The sequence below is a fragment of the Antechinus flavipes genome, chromosome 4 (assembly GCF_016432865.1).
Source record: "Antechinus flavipes isolate AdamAnt ecotype Samford, QLD, Australia chromosome 4, AdamAnt_v2, whole genome shotgun sequence".
Classification (NCBI taxonomy): Eukaryota; Metazoa; Chordata; class Mammalia; order Dasyuromorphia; family Dasyuridae; genus Antechinus; species Antechinus flavipes.
Window position 1 is genome coordinate 134,498,359 of NC_067401.1, and position 21,986 is coordinate 134,520,344.

General features: G+C 33.1%; 1 protein-coding gene across 4 annotated transcripts in view; it reads right to left on the minus strand.

Moving 5' to 3' along the window:
- CDK12 (cyclin dependent kinase 12) overlaps nucleotides 1-21,986 on the minus strand; it is a 58,771-nt gene that overhangs the window by 31,037 nt on the left and 5,748 nt on the right. For all 4 annotated transcript variants that reach the window (XM_051994621.1, XM_051994620.1, XM_051994618.1 and 1 more), the window contains exons 2-6: nucleotides 20,843-21,727; nucleotides 10,210-10,386; nucleotides 6,988-7,127; nucleotides 6,232-6,402; nucleotides 4,532-4,721 (exon numbers count right to left, since the gene is read on the minus strand). In XM_051994621.1, the coding sequence (XP_051850581.1) occupies nucleotides 4,532-4,721; nucleotides 6,232-6,402; nucleotides 6,988-7,127; nucleotides 10,210-10,386; nucleotides 20,843-21,727 (1,563 nt within the window). The remainder of the gene's footprint in view (nucleotides 1-4,531; nucleotides 4,722-6,231; nucleotides 6,403-6,987; nucleotides 7,128-10,209; nucleotides 10,387-20,842; nucleotides 21,728-21,986) is intronic.

The window sequence follows — 21,986 nt, forward strand, 5'->3', positions numbered from 1 at the left end:
GGTTTAAAACCCCATGCAGGTTTTCCTAACTGAATGTGGAAGTTGTGAAATTATGATTTATTATCAGTAAGCATTTGATTTGTAAACCTATTTAATATGCTTATATACCCAGGGTCATGTAAAAATTTCTCAAGAGAAAATGGGTTGTAAGCGGCGTAAGTTTAAGAAGCCCTATTTAGACTATGTTTCTAACAGACATTTACTATTACCTACTGAAAGTTAGTATGGTGTAGTTGACAAGAGAATAGGTCACAAAGTTAAAAAGGCTTGGGTTCAAATGTTGCCTCTGATATGTACTGGCTATGTGACCCTAAGCAAGTTATTTAATCTCTCAGTGCTAACAAAGTCTTTGAGACTTAAAACAAATTGCAGAAAAGAAACCAATCTGTTCTGGTAGAAGTTCCCCTCTGGGAGCTTTTAATGCCAATGAAATAAAAAGTACAGTCTATATTCCCATGAAATTCTTTTGTCCAATAAAAATAACAAATATTAAAAAAAAAAAAGATTTAGAAACAGAGCATTCTGCACAGAACCTCAATGTAATAAAGACGTAAGAATTCTAAATGATAGTACTGTTAGGGAGCTTCTATAGGTGAACATAGTTATCCTATTGGATATCAGTTCCAAAACATTTAACATCATGGGTCAATTATAAATGTATTTGTATCACTTATATTTTTAATCTTTATCATCTCCTAGGGAAGAATCAACAACTCATTTTTGAAGGTTAGTGCCTTCTTCAATGACCAGCCTTTGGTTATTGACATTGACAGGTTAGATCTTAACAGGTAAAATGATAGGGAAATGAGGTTGTCACAGGAAACTTGTGAAAAAACTGTGACAAAAGAAAGACCATAGAGACATATAAGAATATTCCAGAATTCCATTAGTCACAATATAAATTGGGAAGACAGAGACAGGAAATCAACTTAAATATTTCCTGATCAGACACAGTTGTTCACAGGGAATCCACAAGTAAATTTATATCAATTACATTCCTTCTGGAAAGATACTTTCAAACGTTAGTATCTGTCCTATTGCCATGCCCTTGGAATTGATGAATTGATGAATTCACCTGCCTTACTGCTATGCCCTAAGGAATCTGAGTCTGGTCATGTGCTCTGCCCTGAATCCTAAGGATCATTAGACATTCTCATCTGTCCTATCCTGATCCTTTCCAGATGTATTAGTTCCAATTAGAATGTGAGCACTTTGAGACCAGAGACTAGCTGCTTTTTGTTTTTTCTGCTTTTTTTAATCACATAGAATGTCATTAATAAATGTTATTTCATTCATTTCAGATATGATGATCCCAAAGAAAATCATATTTTTTTTTAGGAACAAGGGATATTTAAGGCTGAAAAGGTCTAGAGAAATTATCAAGTGCAGAAGTTCCTGACTTTTTTTGCTTCTCCTTTGGCAGTTTAGAGAAGCTTATGGATTCCTAAGAATGTTTTTGAAAACATAAAATATATGAAATTTTGGGGCAGCTAGGTGGCGCAGTGGATAGAGCACTAGCCTTGAAGTCAGAAGGACCTGAGTTCAAATCTAGCTCAGCACTTAATACTTCTTGACTGTGTGACCGTGGGCAAGTCACTTAACCCCAATTGCCTCATTTAAAAAAAAAAGAAAGAAAAGAAATTTTAAAGGAAACTAATTATATAGAAATATAGTTAGCAATGTGATTCTGATAATGATGATGAGAGATAATATTTATGTAGTATGTGCTGGGCACTGTGCTAAGCACTTTATAATGATTATCTGATTTGATCTTCACAATAACCCTGGGAAATAGGTATGTACTCACTTTATAGATGAGGAAACGGAGGCAAACAGAAGGTAACTGACTTGCTTGGAGTCATACAGCTAATAAATATAAGGCCAGATTTGAAATCAGGTCTTCCTGATTCCAGACCCAGTATGCTAACCATTTTGCTACCTGAAATACCTTTTTAAAAGAAAGTTTACAGATCCCAGGTTAAGAACCTCTCATTTATTTATAAAGACTGAAGCTCAGAGAGAGTAAGTAATTTGTTGATGGTGACATAGGTAGTAAATAGTAATTTGGATGCAGATCTTTAAGATTCCAAATTAGCATTCCTTCCACTATGCCACTTTGTTTTCTTAAATTTAAAATTTCCTGTAAAAAATAAGTTTGGGATTAAAAGATCTCTCCCTCTTTTAATTCTCATATCTCAACACTTTTTTATACATAGTAAGCACTTAATAAATGCTTTTCATTCATTTATTCACTTCATTTACTGTGTCTTTGGACAGGATTTTTAAAGCACAGAAGACCAAAAACAGGTTTACATGCTTAAGGCCTCTAACAATAACAATAAAACTAGTACCAAAAGATAAAAATCCAAGGTAGAAATTACAGGAACTTAGAATACCCTGCATAGCACTGGCACTGTTCTTAAGATGGATAGCTGGTAGTACAGTAGATACAACACAGATCCTTCAATTAGGAAGATCTGAGTTCAAATTAGACCTAAGATACTTACTAGCTGTATGATCTTGCACAAGTAATTTAACTTCTGTCTGTTTCAGTTTCCTTATCTGTAAAAATGGGGATAACAATAGCATTTTTCTCCTTTGGTTGTTGTGAGAATAAAATGAGATATCTGTAAAATGCTTTGCAATAGCCTAACATGCTATATAAATTTTAGTTATTATTAATTTTTCCTCCTATGTGAGCCATTACATTAGTAATATCACATTGGTAAACGTTTTAAAGAAACAATGAAAAGTCATAGATGTGCTCCTCTAAAAATGCCAGTAGACTCTTGTTTCCCTTTAATCTCAAGGATATGGATAGAGAGGCAAATCGTCAAGATTATGTTACAAAATGGAGCCCTGGAGCAATCCTTTAAATAATTAGAATGAAATTAATAGAACTTGAATATGAATAGAATGATCATAGGGTAAAACTACTTTCGACTGTCTGAAAAGTTTCTAAGTCAAGATCTAGATATTTTGATCTCTGGATGGCAGATTTGGGGCCACTGAACTATCTGTAATCTGAGATCAATACTGTAGGCTTATCTAGGAGAAGCCAAACAAAATCAAAGAGCACTGTGGGAAGCTAATAGCTTTCTAACCACCAGATTTCTACCACACTGTATGTATAAAATCCAGAAATAACTACACATACCTCAGTCCTAATTCTTTGAAAGCACATGATTAGGAAAAGTATTCCAAGTGGTCTAAGGAAATGTCAATGGAAAGAGTTTTTTAGTATGAGCAATGGAGAAATTGTTTAGGGGTTCAAAACCAAGAGTGATTCCCTATGATATTATGAAGAAGAATGAATTTACTGAGACTATCTGGGCTATTATATTACTATTTTGTCATTATTGCAGTGATTTCTAAAAGGCAAGATTCTGGGCAATTCAATATCAAAAGAATTTTTAAAAAAACTGGAAGAGATCACAAACTATCTGGTCCATATCACACTTGAACTAGATTTCCTTCAACAATATAATCAGATACCCACCTCACCCTTATCAAATTGACTAATATGAAAGAAAAGGAAAATGATAAATGATGGAGAAAATTTGGAAAAGTTGGGACACTAATGGTGGAACTGTGAACCGATCCAACCATTTTGGAGAACAATTTGGAACTATGCCTAAAGGGCAATCAAACATACATACTCTTTAATCTGGTAATACCACTATAAGGTTTGTGTCCCAAAGAGATCATAAAGGGAAAAGGATATACATGTATAAAAAATATTTATAGCAACTCCTTTTATGGTGGCAAAGAATTGAAAATTGATAGAATGCCTATCAACTGGGGAATGGGTGAATGAACTGTGGTAAATGAATGTAATGGAACATTATTGTGCTATAAGAAATGATGAGCAGATGTATTTCGGAAAAACCTAAAAAGATTTACATGAACTGATGCTAGGTGAAGTGAGCAGAACCAGGAGAATCCTGCATATAGTAACAACACAATGTGATGACAAACTATGACATTTAGATGATCTCAGCTAAACACTGATTTAAGAAAATTCCAAAAGACTCATAATGGAAAATGCTATCCATCCAAAGACAGAACTACGGCATCTGAATGCAGACTGAAATATGCTATTTTCACTTTTTTGTTGTTTTGGGTTTTTTTCCCCATGTTTGATATTTTTGTACATTTACATCTTATAATGGATTACTTGCTGTCTTGAGGAGGGGGAAGGGAGAACAATTTGAAGCTCAAATTCTTATAAAAATGAATGTTGAAAACTAATTTTATATGTAATTGGGAAAAATAAAATACTATTTACAAAACAAGCAAATAACATATACCAGGATGCAGGAAATTGTTTTTAGGACTGCTTATGATTAAGGTCAGTTTCCTGACTCCAAGCTTGTGCTTTTTCCTTTATTACTATCACTCCTTCAATGAATAGAGACGAGCATTGCATAAAATTAATGCCATATAATACACATAATACTTAGTTTGAAACTAAAGTGGAGCAAAGAAGAGAAGAAGAAAAAGTTTATTTTAATCAAGTTACTTTTTTTACCTGTTGTTCAGCAAAATATTGGAACATTTAATATCCCGATGTAGGAAGTTCTTTTTGTGGCAATAATCCAATCCTTCCATTAGCTGTTTCATGAAAGACTTGATGTGGTCCTCAGAAAAATGTACTAATCCAGACTCTAACAGCCCCATTAAGTCATGGTCCATGTATTCAAATACAAGGTAAAAGGCACCTAAGGAAGAAATATGACATTTAAAAATAGGAAGGGAAAAACTGTTCAAAATCTCCCATCTCTTGTTAAAAAAAAAAAAATCACAGAGCTGCTAGAAACTTCATCTAGTCCAACCCCTTTATTTTATAGATGAAGAAACTGAGGTCCAGCAAGGTTGGGTAAATTGGAAAAGGTCAAATAGCTCTTAAGTGACAAAGCTAGAATTAAAAGCCCAAATTTTCTGATTTATTTTTTCTAAGAGTCCAGTGCTTTTTCCACAATCACACTTCAATAAAACACATGCTCTCAGTCAGGGGATGTTAACCTTTAATATTAGAAGGTAGACAAAAGATTTCCACGATATTCATACAGCCTATGTATGTTGTTAATAGACATAATTTTTTAGCTAAAAGAGATATGGATCATCTACTCTAATCCTATAGTTTTACAGATATGTATGAATCTGAAAGGGAAATATTACAGATAGTACCCATAAAAAGTAAGAAATTCTGTCACCTTCAAATCTAGCAGAGAAGGATGCCTATAGGACACATAATTTAGAATATAAATAGTCATTATGGATCAGATCAGATATCAATTTAAATTTAGTCTCAGATTTTCTGAGTGGCACTAATAGGCACAAGTGTCCTACATAATGTCAAAAAGTATGAGCCATACCCCTAAATATAGCTAGCTTTCCTTAATCTCATTTGAATTTATACTCTAAATCCCATATTTTTTATTACTTGGTTGTATATGTGCCTTAAAAATAATGTTTTCAAACATCAAGCAATGCCTCCTTAATTCTAATATTCCAGATTTTGTGAACCTCTGCACTATTCACCTTACCAGTCTCTTCAAGATATTGTAAATTCCATTCCTATTCCTTTTCAGCCTTCATCTATCCAGATGAAGAATCTAACCCACCTTCTTATTCACAAAATATAAGCCACCTTTGGTTCTCTATCTTTTTATTCCATTCCCCCTGTTCTAAATCCCCTTCATCATTTTAGATGTCTTCTGAAACTATTCCAAGTTAGCTTTGAAAAACTGACAAAAAGAATGTTCAACAATGTAAGAGGAAACTTCAAATACAGAGGAGGATAAGATGAAAATTCAATTCATAAAATAGTGACAAAAGTCACAATTCTAGGCACATATTCTTCTGATGTAGCATAAAATTCTTGTATTTTGAAAGCACCCATTATCCACCTATGACTGGTAAAAAGTGGACAGTTCCATTCCTATTATCTACTACTAGAAGTAGCTGATTATTTAAGAAAGAAACCCTTGCACAGATCATAAGACAATGATTACCAACTATTTCTATAAATAAAGCAAAAAAAAAAAATCAAACAAAATGGGCATTTTATCAAATAAGCTGCTCTAAACCCAAGGGAATCATCTTAATTTACATATCACAAAGGAAGCAGATTAAATTATGAGTTGGTCAAAACATGCCAATATCAAGCTAGATAAAGGGATAATTCTAAATAACCCTGCTGTGTTTACACATTCCTATGCTAACTACCTTTGTCCTTCTTGAAATCCAGTGCATCTTGTTTATCTGTGACAATTTCCTTCATATTAACAACACTCCGATGGATCAGCTGTCGAAGAATTTTGATCTCACGAATAGCTGTAATTGGGAAGCCTTCTTTCTCATTGTCTAGTCGCACCTTCTTTAGGGCTACTAGTTCTCCTGAGAAAACAAAATCCATCTCTTTCAAGCCATTATCAAGTAAAACAATGAACATTACCAAAAGCAAAGTAACATACTAATCATTTCATATGACTTAAAAATGTAGAATGTAATACTTGTCATCAAAGAGTTTATGATGCCATACCTAACCTTGGATTTAATTAATGATTTCTAAGACTTAATTTTTGATTCTACATGCTAGGTAAGACTAAGAAAAAATATGTAGAATGGAAAAATTAAATGCATCAACAATTCAAATGCTTCAACTTCAAAACAACAGAGATTAGATAATCCACAATGGACCACTTTCAGTCCTTGCATAATGGAAAATGAACTCTATGCTTTTGGAGCCATTAAGTCTTATTTTATTTACAATTTAAGCATGGATCATAAAAGCAAAACTGAAAATGCAGTTATTAAGTTTAATAGGTCCAAGAGCAGATCCTTTAAGACAAGGTCTCTGGGTCACTATAGCAATTTTTTAAAATTCCCAAATGTGTACGTTTTATTCAGCACTAACAGTCCCCTGGTTACTAGTAAAAATGCTCCAATATAAATCAAAGAATTGGTATAGTGATGTTTTACCTGTATCTTTGTCCTTGGCTTTGTATACTTGTCCATATGTTCCTTCCCCAATAATTCCAATTATGTCAAATTTGTCCACGCAGCGCTTGCCCCAATCACTTTCTGTTTGTCTCCTTTCCCCATAACGTGGGCAACAGATTCTATAAGTAAGAAAACTTTTTAAAAAATAAAATATTCTCACTGAAAAAAAAAATGCTTTGAAGATAAACTCATTGTTTCTTTTATACATTTTTTAAAAATTACATCTAAATAATAGAGTACTTTCAGAAAGAAACTTGGACTTACAAGATTGATATAAGAAAATATATCCTCAAAGGAAAATACTCAACTGATTTTCCCCTTGGCAAGATTGTTCTCAAGATTATGGAAATATTTAGTCTAACCAATGTAACCAATGACAAGTGATATTCACTGATTCAACAACATTTTAAAGAAATTTAAAAGAAATTGCTGATAATTTTTATAGTAGCATAGTTACACCTAACTGAAGAGTGGCTGAATAAATTATTGCATATGAACATAATAGGATTGTAGCTGAATATATTATCATATATGAATGTACAAGAAATGATAAAAGGGTTCGATTCAAAGAAAACAGGAAGAACCTTTATGAATTGATAGAGAGTGAAATGAGTAGAAAAAGGAGAACAATTTATAATATGATCAAAACATTGTGAAAGACAACAATCATGAAAAACTTAAGAATCCTGATCAGTGCAATGACCAATCATAATCTCACAAGTGATAATATGTCCGAAGGGCTAAAAACTGTGTATTTCCTTTGACCCAGCGGTGCCACAACTGGGTCTGTATCCCTAAGAAATCATAAAGGAGGGAAAAGAACCACCAACATGTACAAAAATAGTTATAACAATTCTTTTTGTGGTAGCAAAGAATTGGAAAACAAGTAGGTGCCCATCAATTGGGGAATGGCTGTATAAATTTTAAAATATGAAGGTAATGGAATATTATTATTCCATAAAAAATGAACAACAAGCTGATTTTAGACAGGCCTGGATTTACATGAACCAATGCTGAGCTAAACTAAATTTTAAAATATGAAGGTAATGGAATATTATTATTCCATAAAAAATGAACAACAAGCTGATTTTAAACAGGCCTGGATTTACATGAACCAATGCTGAGCTAAACAAGCAGAACTAGAAATACACTGTACACAGTAATAGCAAGAATGTGCAAGAATTAACTATGAAAGGCTTGGTTCTTCTCAGTGGTTCAATGATCCAAGGTAATCCCAATAGATTTTGGATAGAAAATGCCATCTGCATCCAGAAAAAGAACTACAGAGACTTAATTTAAATCAACATTTGCTATGTTCACTTCTTTTTTTGTTCCCCTCCCCACCCCATGACTTTCCCCTTTTATCTCATTTTTCTCTCCCAACATGATTCATAAAGCAATGTGCATTAAAAATAAATAAATACATAAGAAAGTGGTAATGAATACATGCTTTCTACCTCTTGGCAGAATAGAAATACTTTCTCGACTAGAGAAGGGATTCTCAACCCTAAGCTTGTTTCATTAGTATTTTTATAATTCTAGTTCAATATAATTTGTTTCCTCTGTAATCCTCTATATTTTATTTGATGGATTTAAACATATTTTTCAGACTGCCCAAGAAGTACATGACACACACAAAGAAAATTAAGAATTGCTGGAAGAGAATCTATTTTACTTGACCCTATCATTTTTGCCTTATGAAAAATTACATATTATTACTTCAAAACAGATATTAATACCAATACTGCCCTGGCTTATCTGTATTCCCTACTGAACTTTCTTCTACTCTTTCTTACTTTCTTCAAACATTTGAAATGTTTCAATGACATTCTTCTTTTTTTGCACCATTATCACTACTCTTCATTCTAATAAAAGCTTTCACTCATAATAAAGTTCCCTTTTATCTACATGTATATGTTATAAAGGAGAATTTTTCTTTGGGAAAGGGAATCAGAGAGAGTTGAGGAGAAGGAAAAAGGGACATTGACAACAAAAAAAATATCACTAACATATTTCAAAAATACACAAAAGAGAGAAGGAAATTCAGAAGGGCACAGAAAAAAATCCGAGTGGTGTGGAAACTACCAAATTAAATTTCAAATAAAATTTGAAATATTAAAAACTGCAGAGAATATAGATTCAGTGTCATAGTTTTCTTTTACTGTTCTTTATATTGGAAAATATTAATAATAATAAAAGGAATTTTAAAAAATTTTATTACGCCAGGTTAGATCTCTTGTTTATTATTCTTTCATTAGTCTCTATGTTATACTGGTCATCTTGATCAAAAAGGCTTGTTTTACTTCAAGAACAAAAGTATTCCTTATTTAATAAACATACCAGGATGAATGAGTTGACTTTCAACTTGAAAAGTGGTAAAATTTTCAAAAACTATATGACTCAAATAGGAAGGAACAAAAATTAGGAATATAGTTTGCTAGGTCTACTGTAAATATTTCAGAAAAGGCTTCAAACTGGTCATTAAAGATTAATTCTACTTATTTTTCATTTTCACTGAGTTTTAAGCCATTATTATATGTACAACAGGCATTTAATAAATAGCTGATGAATTTAGGCTCAGTACTATCATCTGTAATTCTATTGGTTTAACTTGGATGGCACAGGAATCAATCAACAAGCATGTATTAAACTTCTACATGCTGACCTATGCTAAGTTCTGGAGATACATATAAAATAAATGAAAAAACACCTAACAAGGTGCTTATAATATAACCAAGGAGACAACAAGGTCATATCTAAGCATATATAGGATATAAAGTAAATACAAACCAGTTAAATACAGATTAGCCTGGTTGGGTAGAAGAGCAATGATAGCTGAAAGATAGAGAAAAGTTTCAAACAGAAGGCAGTGCTTAAGTTATATCTTGAAGGGAAAAAAGGCAGAGAAAAAGGAGGCATGGGGGCCAGTTAATGAAAACATATAGAGGTAGAAGATGAAGTTAGGAAAAACAAAGAGAAAGCCAGTGTGACCTTGAAGAGCATACATTGAAGAGTTTCTAGCCTAATGTAGACAAATGAAGCTGGGAAGACAGTTTGGGGCAAGATTGTAAGGAGTTTTAAAGGCTAAAAAATGGAGTTTATATTCAACACTATGAGAAACAGGAATCCACTGGAATTGACTGAGTATTATGACCAAAACTAAGGCAAAAACAGAAATGTGTATTCCTGGAAAAAACTTACTTTGGTCTCTTCTTATATGGTTGCTGAGGTGGGGTGACAGCCTTTGGTTCTGGAGAATCTGGAGGAGATGGATCACCACCAGGGAGCTCTGGAGGAAGAGGAAGGTCCATGAGCAAATGCCGAGTTCTTTGTTCTTTCTCCTTCTTCATAGGTTTTGGAGGAAGACTCTCCTTTGGACTAAAACAGAATAAAGAGGAGAGATGATAGCTATTTAAAGGGATGTACAAATGAAGAATATGAAGCTTGTCTATGAGGAAGAATAAGAGATACTACTACAAATTATTGTTCTTTTAAAATATACAATTAACACAAATCTGTAAAATTAAGAATGCTCAGAATACAGATAAGGTATTACTTATGATTTATTTACCAAATTCTATTCTTATTGGCTTTCTATAAGTTCACATTTATATAACCATCAATCACAAGTATTTATTAAGTATCTACTAAATGTCAAGCAAGCACTGTACAAGTTTTTTGGGAATAAAAGTATAAAGTAGCAAATGATCTCTATTGGCAATGGAATTACATTTTAATGAGGCAGATAAGTAATTTTGCAAATATATGTAGCACATATGTGTGTGTGTATATGTATATATATATATATATATATACATATATATATACATACAAAATACATTTAGATTTACACTAATCTATCAACATAATAAATACAAATATATATTATTATAAACACAAGATTATTTGGGAGGAAGGGTACTAGTGGTTAGGGGAAAATTAGGAAAAATATCACAAAGAACATAGTGCCTAAGCTGCATTTTAAAGGATGAGAAAGATTCTGAAGTGGAACTAAGGAGAAAATGTATTCTAGGTATGGGGAAAGGCAATGGAAAGGCAAGAAAATGAAAGAAGTATCATGTGTTTGAGGAGCAAACCCAATCTAGTTAGATCTCAGAGAAGATATTGGGGTCAAATTGTATAGAGCTTGAAAAGCTAAACTGAATAGTTTATATTTTATCTCAGAGGCAAAAGGAAGCCACTTGAGTTGACTGAATAATTTTAGAGTCCTCACAATAACAACTCTCTGATTTAAGTCATAGCATTATTATCTCTAAAGCTCAGAGAAATTAAATGCTATCCAACCCTTGTTCAAGGTTACAAAACTAGTAAGTGAAGGAACCAGAATTCAAATCCAGGGTTCCTGTTTTCTTTATGCTATATCATATTGCCTGCCTCTCAATTCATCATATGCCTTTCTAGCTTTTCACTGAAATGAACTAAAATGAAAGCAAGCAGAATCCTTCAGTTCACAGATTATTACTGCAAATATATAAAAGCTCATTCATCATCTCTTCTATAGTTTGACTCAAAAAAAATGTAACATAGCATCTGCCCATTAAGAGTTCAATAACTTAAATCTTCTCTAATAACAAAAATGTGGAAAGAATTTAAAAGTGGGAATTGTATATTTAATGGTATTTTGGAAAGGGAAAAAATACGAAACTGAGAAAAAAAAATACAGAAAAATTTCAAACTAATATTCCAATAGTGTAGTAAACTAAGTACAGTGACTAACAAAGGGTATTCAATAAATACTTGTTGAAGGAAGTATCTAGTAGAATAATAGTCTTTATTCTGATCTTTTACACAGAGAGGAAGGAAAAATACCTGAATAATTTCATCAAGCTCATTTTTAGGGCAGCCAGTAGAAAGAAATAGTTTGTATTCCAATCAAAGAGTTCAATATGGGCTATTGATACAATGACAGTATCTTTAACTGAAGCACACTGGAAAATTCCTATTCATTTCTTAATCTACTTTAACATATTACAAGACAAGTAGTATGTTATCACACACACAGACACAAATATACACTGAGAAAGATATTTATAAGGATCACATAAATCCTCATCTACAAAAAAGTTGAAGCTAAGACGTTCAGTTAATTCTATTTCTAACTTTTTTAATTTAAATTTTTTTCAAGAAATAATCCTTGTCCTATCTTCTACTCCCCAAAAGAAAAAGAAATCAAAACATCTGTTACAAACATATATAGTCAAACAAAACAAATTTCCACATAGGGTATGCAGGAAAAAAAATTCTTCATTATGCATTCTCTTTTACCTCTATATCAGGATATCCTAATTGGTCATTATACTGATCAGAATTCATAAGTCTTCAAAAGTTGCTTTCATTTTACAATACTGTTGTTTTTGTACAATGTTCTGGTTCTGCTCACTTAACTCTGCATCAGTTCATACAAATCCTCCCAGGTTTTTCTGAAATCACCCTCTTCATCATTTCTTGCAGCAAAAAAGTATATCTCTTTTATATGCCATAATTTAATATTCAACAATTCCCCAAATGATGGGTACCCCCAGTTTTCAATTCTTTGCCACTGCAAAAAAGAGTTTTAAATATTTTTGTACATCCTTAAAGTTTGTTTTGCTTAGGATTAATAATTCCCTTAAACTCTCTTTTCTCTTTTCCCTATTACCCTGCTGAGTGTAATATATTTTTGTACCCAATTTGTGCACAGATTGGAAGAGAGAAGAAAACACTGTGAGACTGAGTTTCATGGACCAATTGACTAAATCCTTCCTCCTTATTTATATAGACTTCTACTTGTATACTTTCATTGTGTGATAATTTTCCATAATGTTCCCCTTTCTTACCATTCCCCTCCCCTCTCCTAGGTGTATTCTTCATGCCCTTTCTAGTCTTCTTTTATTATTAAAATATAATTGAAACTGGGCAGCTAGCTAGAAGATAGCTCTAAAGTAAGGAAAATCTTAATTCAAATCAGGTTTCAGACATTTGATACTTGCTGTGTGACCCTCGTTAAATTACTTAATCTGGACTGACCCAAGGAAAAAAAAAATTATATAAATATAAAATTGAAGCCAGGGTTGTTTTCTTTTTGGACATGGCCAATGGGGGAATTTGTTTTGCTTGACCATGTGTGTTCATAAGAGGGTTTTTTTTCTTCCTTTCTCAAATGAGGGAAAGGATTTAGGAGGAAAGGAGAGAATGTGGATTTGAAAATAAATTTTAATTTTAAAAAGACGTATTTTAACAAGATCTCACTCAGGCTTTCTGTTAATTAGATTATTGTGTTTCCTAATGATAATAGAGTTAAGAGGGGACCCATATATCATTTCCCCATGTTAGAATGTAAGCAGTTTATTCTTGTTTAGTCCCTTATGATTGTTCATTTATGTTAACCTTTTAATATATCTCTTGTTCTTGTATTTATACTTCAACATTCTTAAGAAGCTCTGGTCTTCAACAGGATGATTTCAGAGAGGCCTGAAGAGATCTATATGAACTGATGTTAAGTGAAATGAGCAGAACCAGGAGATCATTATATATGGCAACAATATTATACAATAATCAATTCTAATGTACATGGTTCTCTTCAACAATGAGATGATTCAAACCAGTTCCAATTGTTCAGTGATGAAGAGAGCCATCCACACCCAGAGAGAGGACTGTGGCAACTGAGTGTGGTTCACAACACAGCATTTTCACTCTTTTTGTTGTTTGCTTGCATTTTATTTTGCTTTTCTTTTTTTCTTGTGTGGCACAACAATTGTATTAATATGTATATGTATATTGGATTTAACATATATTTCTACCATGTTTAAGATATATTGAACTACTTGCCATCTAGGGGAGGGTGTAGGGAAGAAGGGGGTAACTGGAACACAGGGTTTTTACAAGGGCTAATGTTGAATTGTCCATGCATGTATGTTGAAAAATAAAAAGCTTTAATAATTTAAAAAAAAAAAAGAAGCCCTAGTCTTTTCATCAGAAATGTTTAGAAGCCCTCGATTTCATTAAAGAAATATTCCCAACTCACCTGTAGAATCATATTCCAGTTTTGCTACGTTAAATTATTCTTAACTATAAGCCCATATCCTTTACCTTCTGGAATACTGCCCCTTCTTTGCTGCATTACAGTGGTGGCTGCTAAATCATGTTTGATCCTGACCATGGTTCCTTAGTACTTGAATCATTTGTTTCTGGCTGTGTGTGATATTTTTTCCTTTGACTTGGAAGCTCTGGATTTTGGCTATGAAGTTCCTGAGATGTCTTAAGAAGTAAAAGTAAGTTTCTATTTTTACTTTGTCTTCTATTTCTAAGCGATCTGCTTAGTTTTCTTTTATGAACTCTTTAAATTACAATGTCTGGGCTTTTTTTTTTTCCCCTTATTGATTTCAGGTAATCCAAAGAACCTCAAGTTTTTTTTTTTTTTTTTTTTCTCCTCAACCTGTTTTCTAAGTCAGTTGTTTTAAAAAACTTAGATTTTCTTCTATTTATTTCAGTCTTTTGACTTTATTTTAATGTTGCTTATCTCTAGAAGGCATTGACTTTTATTTGGTCCATTCTAACTTCAGGGAATTTGTTACTTGCAAAGTGTTTGTTACCTTTCCAATTTTTCTTCCATAGGTCTAATTCTTTCCTTATTTTTTTTCCCAGTGCTTTACTTTCATTTATAAAAGCTCACCTCTAACTTCATCCTTCCAAAAGTCTTAATTAAATTTGGACTCATATTTGAAGTTTTTTTTTTTTTCCTAGATGTGTCTTGAGTGTCCCTGTCACCATAACAGCTTTTTACAATAGGATTCTTTTTTAAAAATCTGCTCATTCTTCTAGGCTAAGCCCTGTTCACTTCTGGAGGAAACATCAGACTGATGCTACTACTCTTTCTTGGGGTATTAAGTATTGTGACAACTCAGGATGGACATCTTCTATCTTTCAGTTCTCCCTAAATGGGCTGATCCAGGGTAAATCTAATGACTACTTGCCCTCTCTTCTTCTGATTCTTCTCATCTGATTTTGAATCTGCTCAACAGGCCAATACTTGCCTCCTTTGGAGTTTAAATATACTGCTGGTAGAGAGACTCAATTGTTATTAGGAAGCTGGAAAACTCTACTAGTTCAGAGAAACAAAACTGTGGCTTCCTTTGGTCTGGGATTTCTATCTTGCTTATTTCTCTGTTAGCTTCAGATTAGGCTTCTTGTTCAGTTATTTTTCAGTAGAAAAATATTATTTTCTGACTCTTCATGACTGCATTTGGGTTTTTCTTGGCAAAGATATTTGAGAGCTTTGCCATTTCATCTCCAGATCATTTAGAGATGAAGAAAACAGGGTTAATCAACTTGTTCAGGATTACACATCTTCTAAGTATCTAAGGCTGGATTTGAATTCAGGAAAATGAATTTTCTGACTCTAAAGACCTATTGCTCTCATCTAACTGTTTCTTTAGCTTAGATTAAAGTTGGAAATGATTGGTTTGCTTCTAGAATCTGAACCTTGCTGCTACTTGCTTTTGAACTTGCTTAATCCCTTGTTTATAGCTAGGGTCTGTGACCACTCCTTATTTTAGAATACCAGTCCTCTCAGTTTGTCCAGATTTGTGTCTCAATAGTAAATGATCAAGCTGCTAGTTGGAACCTGTTCCCACCCCCTGCATAAGGTTGTGATGTCCTGGTATTATCTGGGACATCTCTTCTCCTTTAGGCTCAGTTTCAGTCCCAGCGCACTAAAATATTCCATCTTAGAAAGCCTCTGGCCAGACTCTGTTCCCAAGGATTGTCTCCCTCTGTCTTTTTGTTTGGAGAAGTCTCTGCATGTGTATGTGTGATGGATAGCTAGCTAGATTTTTCTTCCTGCTGCTTCACCATCTTTGTTCTATCTCCCTCAATATACTTTTAAAAGCACTTTGTACTTTATGTAGAGAATTCTAACTGTTTTCCAAAAGCACCATTGAGAAAGAATTTTATTCAATATATAAAGAACCAAGAATGAATAAAGTTACTACTTTGTTATGAAAAATATCCTTCTCACTGTCTTTCATCATTTTAACCCCATATTAGAAAAACATGACAACTAAGTCTAAAACAGCACAAGTTAGCTGTATTACATCACATCCAGAAAAGTACAACTAATTAAATATGTCTAAAAAGATAATAGGAACCATTCTCTGGAAAAACTGGCATATCTTACCCATAAATTTACATTCTAAATTACTAGAAAAAAACTTAAAGTACCTACATCTAGAAGTCAAAAGGATACAAAGGACATGGAATTATTATTATTTTTTTAACTTCCAAAGAAAGAGATTTTTTCACTTTCACTTCACTTCACTTTTTCACTACAGTTTAGTGTCTACCAACCACTGATGTCAGGAATTCTTTTTATCTACTTTAAAATGATTATGCCGCAGAAGCCAGTCTCCTTTCCCTCCCTCCCATCCCCAGTAGATATGAAGTACATCTACAATGGATAAAGTGTCTTGCCTTTATCATTTCACTATAATTCTGAATTTTATATTTATGCTTTTGTCATCTCTAGGGTTTTTTTGTTTGACTCTTGTGTTATCAAAGAAAAGGTTATGCACTTTTAGAAGTAGCAAAGAACTGGAAACAAAGTAGATATCCATTGACTGAGGAACGACTAAACAAACTCTGACATGAGAATGTACTAGAATATTACTGTGCTCTAAAAATGATGAAGATGGCAAAAACAGAGAAATATAGGATTATATAAACTGATGCAGAGTATAGCAGAGCCAAGAAAAAAAAAGGATATCAATAGAAATAGAACAATAAGCATCAAACAATCAAAAGTAAATGTTACCAAGTTACCACACATACACACACACAACATACACAAAATGGGAGAGGATAATTTTTCCTGCCCTTTTGCAAAAGTGGAGAGTCCATAGATATTTAACACTGCAATGATAAACAATCAACAAGATGATCAAGTCCATTTTCAGATTTCTTTTTCTCTGATTTGATCGTCTTGTTGATTATTTTTCTCATTATCTTTTTTCTTTAAAATCTATTCTTTAATTTGGAAATGTTGAGTGGCCATTAAAAGGGACACAGAATAAATATATTTTTTTCTTTTATCATATAAAAAACCACTATTCTTTATTATTTGGGAGATGGGGGAATTTAGGTGATTAAAAACAAGAGATAAATCTAAAAAAGAGAAATGTTATTCTGGGAAGAAAATTTAAAATTATATTATCAGCATGAGACATATGCTTATTAATTAGAATATTGGTTTCCTTCAAGTACTTGAAGCTTATAACTCCATATTAAATGTGGATCTCAGTTAAAATATATGTGAACATATCATTAAGGTACATGGACAAAACTAATACCGACCCATTATTATTAAAACAAATTCCATTTTGTGTCTATAGAATCTTAATACTCCCCAATCCCATTGGTGGAAGTGTGAAAGGCACTGGGACAGTTTAATAAGATATCTGACCACAAGAGTATAGGCAGGAAAAATCTTTATCCAATGAGTCAGATCAAAATATGTGATGCTAATTGAATTCAATCAACTGTTATTAACGCCCCATGACAAACTTTTGACATCTCCCTTTTGGACTATGGTCATTTAGTAGTAGTATGTTAAGAGTACTGAACAGGTTAGTTATGTAATCAGAGTATATCCTAAGAGTTCATTTTAGTATTTTAACTTTCCATGGAATCTTTAGTCAAATGCACTTTGGTCTAGTTGATAGCTACTAGATAAATTCCTCCATCCTCCATTTTAGTATTTTAACTTTCCACGGAATCTTTAGTCAAATGCACTTTGGTCTAGTTGATAGCTACTAGATAAATCCCTCCATCCTCCAGTCAGGAGAACTTGTATTTGAATCCTGCCTCAGATTACTACTAGCTGACAAGTCAACTTATAAGCCTCTAGCAAAACTTGGGGAAGTCACTTTGGCCTCTCCTGGTTTCAGCCTCCTCATTTGTCAAACAGGGTTAAAGTCCTTTTCAACCTTAAAAATATCACCTAAATATCAACTTTTAAACACCTAGGACACACAATTTAAACAAAAGGTGATCAACTACATGCATTTAATAAACTATCAATATTTTTCAAATCGCAGAGTTAAAAACAGAGCCACCTACCCTTTCCTTTCCATTGCAAACAAACTGATGAAAAATGAACCACTATTCAATTTTGAAATCCTTAAAAGCAACAAAAGCTATTGACATGCATCAGCAAAATATTTAACCAGGGAATCAATAGTAAATAGCTATCATAAGAATCAAAATCTGATCTCAAATATCACTCCTCTGTTTTTCACAAGATTTATCAGGAAACAGGTGATTTTGTTTTTGTTTTTGTTTTGGATAACATAAACACAGATAAATTTCAAGATGAACTAGGCTGTCAGCAAAAGATAGGCTACACTGAAAGTATGATGGGACATGTGAAAAGAAATAAAGATTTATTTTATTTCTCAATGAAAGAGGTTAAAACTTAGCCATTTCCAAGAATACTATACCTATCAGGGGAAATTCTCAATTAATCTGTTCTGACAAAATGCTAACAAAAGATTAGTGGGTATGAGTTATATGTTTGCAGTTTCTGCTTTCTGAAATCATGAATCAGCAGTATTTACTATACAGTGATATTTAGCTTTATTACAAGAAATGAAACAAAATTAAGCCCCAAAATTAGTTTATTCCTAGACTGAGACCTAGGTTAGCAAGTTTCTGTACAAAATAAAATGCAAATTTGATTTAAAGAAAATTTTTAATTTCTCTTCAAAAGGAAAGCACAACACTAAATTCAGTTTCTTGAATTGTTTTTCATATATAAACGAGAAGGGCTGGTATACAAAGGGACAACACTAACTTCTTTTTATTTAAAAACAGAAGCAAACTCTTGAATTTAAGCAAATGATAAATACCCTTAATGCTATGGTCAAAAATTCTCAATTACTCCCAATATTCAACTTACTAACTCACTTATCTTTACAAGTACCCAATATAGTAGCATATTAAAAAACAAGTAAGCCAAAAAGAGGAAAATAAGGCGTTTGTCAAAATCAAAATAGATATATACTACTAATGGGAGATTTTTGGGGGATAAGGGGTGAAGGGTGAAGATCTCTTAATTAAGCCAATTCTCCTAATTCAATGAAGGATCTATTAAGCTCTTACTGCTCTCCCAAAATCTGTCCCATACTCAACTTTTCTTGCATACACACACATGACAATTTTATTCTCCTTTCCATTTCATCCCACACTCAAAAAATAATCATTTCACTATGTCTTTAATAAGAACAATATAACCTAGAAGCAAAATCAAATGCTGGACACATTATGTAATTGAAAAATATTCAATGGAATTTCAATTTGACTTGAAAAGTAGTTATTGTGCTTCCAAAAGACAAATTTATACTGATAGATGAAAACTAATATTAATCAAGACCTTCAGGCCTATAGATAAGAGTAGAGACCAATACTTTCCCTTCTCAATAAGACTACATTTTTTAAATGCATGTTTAATATATGAGGAGTTTGAGCATTTTTAACAAAAGTTTTTATATGAATTCCAGGCAAAGTGGTTGTATTGCTGCTAAGATTAAATTTTTGGTATTTGATATAAGAAGGCACTGTGATGTAGTGGAGAGAGGACTGGACTTAGAATTGGGAAGACTTGGGTTGAATCCTTCGTCTAACAATTTATTAGCTACATGACTCTGGGCAAATAATTTCCTCATTTGGAAAGAGAGTTGGACTAGATGGATCTTCAAGGTCCTTTTTCTAGCTCTAAATTTAAGATCTTGTGGTGATAATTACTGGCTAATATAGAGACAACATGGTAAGTCATTTTAAAAAATTACTATGAGCTGATACAAACAGAAAAAGACAAAAAAAAATATCTTTCTTTTCCTTAAAAGTCACATCTATATTATTTTGAGGATGACTGAAAATAAATCTGAAGAGTTGAAAGATATTAGACTATCAATATTACTTCGGAAATCCGAAAGTGAAAAATTCAGCAGGACCAGTTTTTCTGTGTACGAAGAAAGAATGTTGCAATGAAGGCAATGCAGATTCAGAGGGAATAAAAGAACTAATGGCAAGAAACAGTAACAAACAAAGTTGCCATAGCACATGTAATTGTTAAACAGTTCTGTCGGCTTGGTAGTACCTAGAGTCAGTCACTCAGAGGACACAGGTAAATCAATTTTTAAATGCTTACCATAAAATCAAATTTGTGATTCAACACCACCCTTCTATAACCCCATGTGACTTAACTGTTCTCATTTATGAAGATTCTGGAATTATTATCTATTCTTTACCTTTTAGAAAGAAATTGGTCAATAACAGTTTATTAAGCACTTTATGTATATTCTTTCATTTGGACCCCTCAATAACCCTAGTAAGGTAGGTTTTATAGATATTAACTCCATTTTTATGATTGAGAAACCTGTGATTTGACTCATGGTCACAAAGCAAGTGTGAAATGCAGATTGATCTTACCTACTTCAATTTTACTTTTGATCCATTATTCCAAGCAGCCTCACTTTAAAAGTAGCTATAACAACCTTTGATTTGAATCAAAAGCAGTTTTACTGAAAAATAAAATGAGTGATGTGGTTAACATGCCTCATTTATTTCCACAAATTTTTATAACTGATGGAAGCCCTGATTCTGCCCTTTTCCAATAAAAGTCAAAAACCAAAAATGTACTCTATTCGTGTGATATTAAAAGTAGTGATAAAGTAGATAGATCTAAACATAAATATAAAACATATAGCTTGACATGCAGAGCATCAGAGTTAACTTTTAAAAAGGTATCTAGTAAAAAAATAAAGTTATCTAGTAGACTCACCTATCCAAGTCATCCTCTCCAAGAAGTAAGGGTGGAAGTGGCAGAGGAGGCAAAGTTGAAGTTTTCAGGTGTGGAATAGCAGCTGTCAAAGACATCTGTGTCTTCATAGAAACCTGTACAAGGGGCTGAGAATTTGCCTGAGAGGATAGAGCAGATGTCCTTGGATGAGAAGATGACAAGGTTGGGGTAACAGAATTAGAGACCTGACTAAAAGTTGGTTGAAGAGGTGGCAGAGGTGGTTGATGTGGAACAGCAGGTAATGGAGGTAAAGGTGGCAGGGGAGGCGTCTGAGGTGGAGGGGTGGTGGTTGGCAGAGGGGGTGGAGAAGTAATTGTGGGGAGAGGTGGAAGAGCCTCTTTTTCCACTGTTTCTGATTCCTTTGGAATCACAATCTCCTCTTTCAAAGCTATGGATTTACAGTCCTTTGATCCCTGTGATTTCAAGTCTTTAGTAGAAACAAGATGCTTCTTCTCAGAATTCTCATCCAATTTTACTTTTCCTGGATCTAAAGAAGTTTTGATCTCTGTGTTCAAATGTGTTAAGTTTACCAGTTCCGTATCTGAAGCAGATTTTTCAGATTTTAAAACTCTAGATAATTTTTTAGACTCAAGGCTTATTTCTTTAGTCTCTCCTGAGATGTTTTCTTTTTTAGGCAAAATTACAGGTGACCCCTTCACCTCTTTTCCATCCACTTTTGCAGCAGCTGCTGCAGCAGCCCTCTCCTTTTTCTTTCTGCTGAGTTCAGCTCCCAGGCTGGAGTTTAATGGGAGCCTGGTAGGCGAGATACTAGAATGTCGACTTCGTGAACCCGATCGCTTCTTTTTGCTGTGGGAAGATGAATGTCTAGAATATACAGGACTTCTACTTCTAGATTTCACTGATTTCCTGTAGGGAGAAGAGACTTATGGTAAAAATTAATCTCTCAAAGTCATATTCAAACAAAGAAGAATTAGTATAAGTTTTGGCAGATGGGAAAAAACATTACTCAAATTAATATAGTGGAATATAATAGAAGAAACTGGCTCTGGATTCAGAGATGGGCTCAAACTCTGCCTGTTTTGTACTACCTGTATGACCATGGTAAGTCACTTGGACCTCAATTTCCCTGAAAGGAGGAGGAATAGGAGAGGAAGGAAGGAAGGAA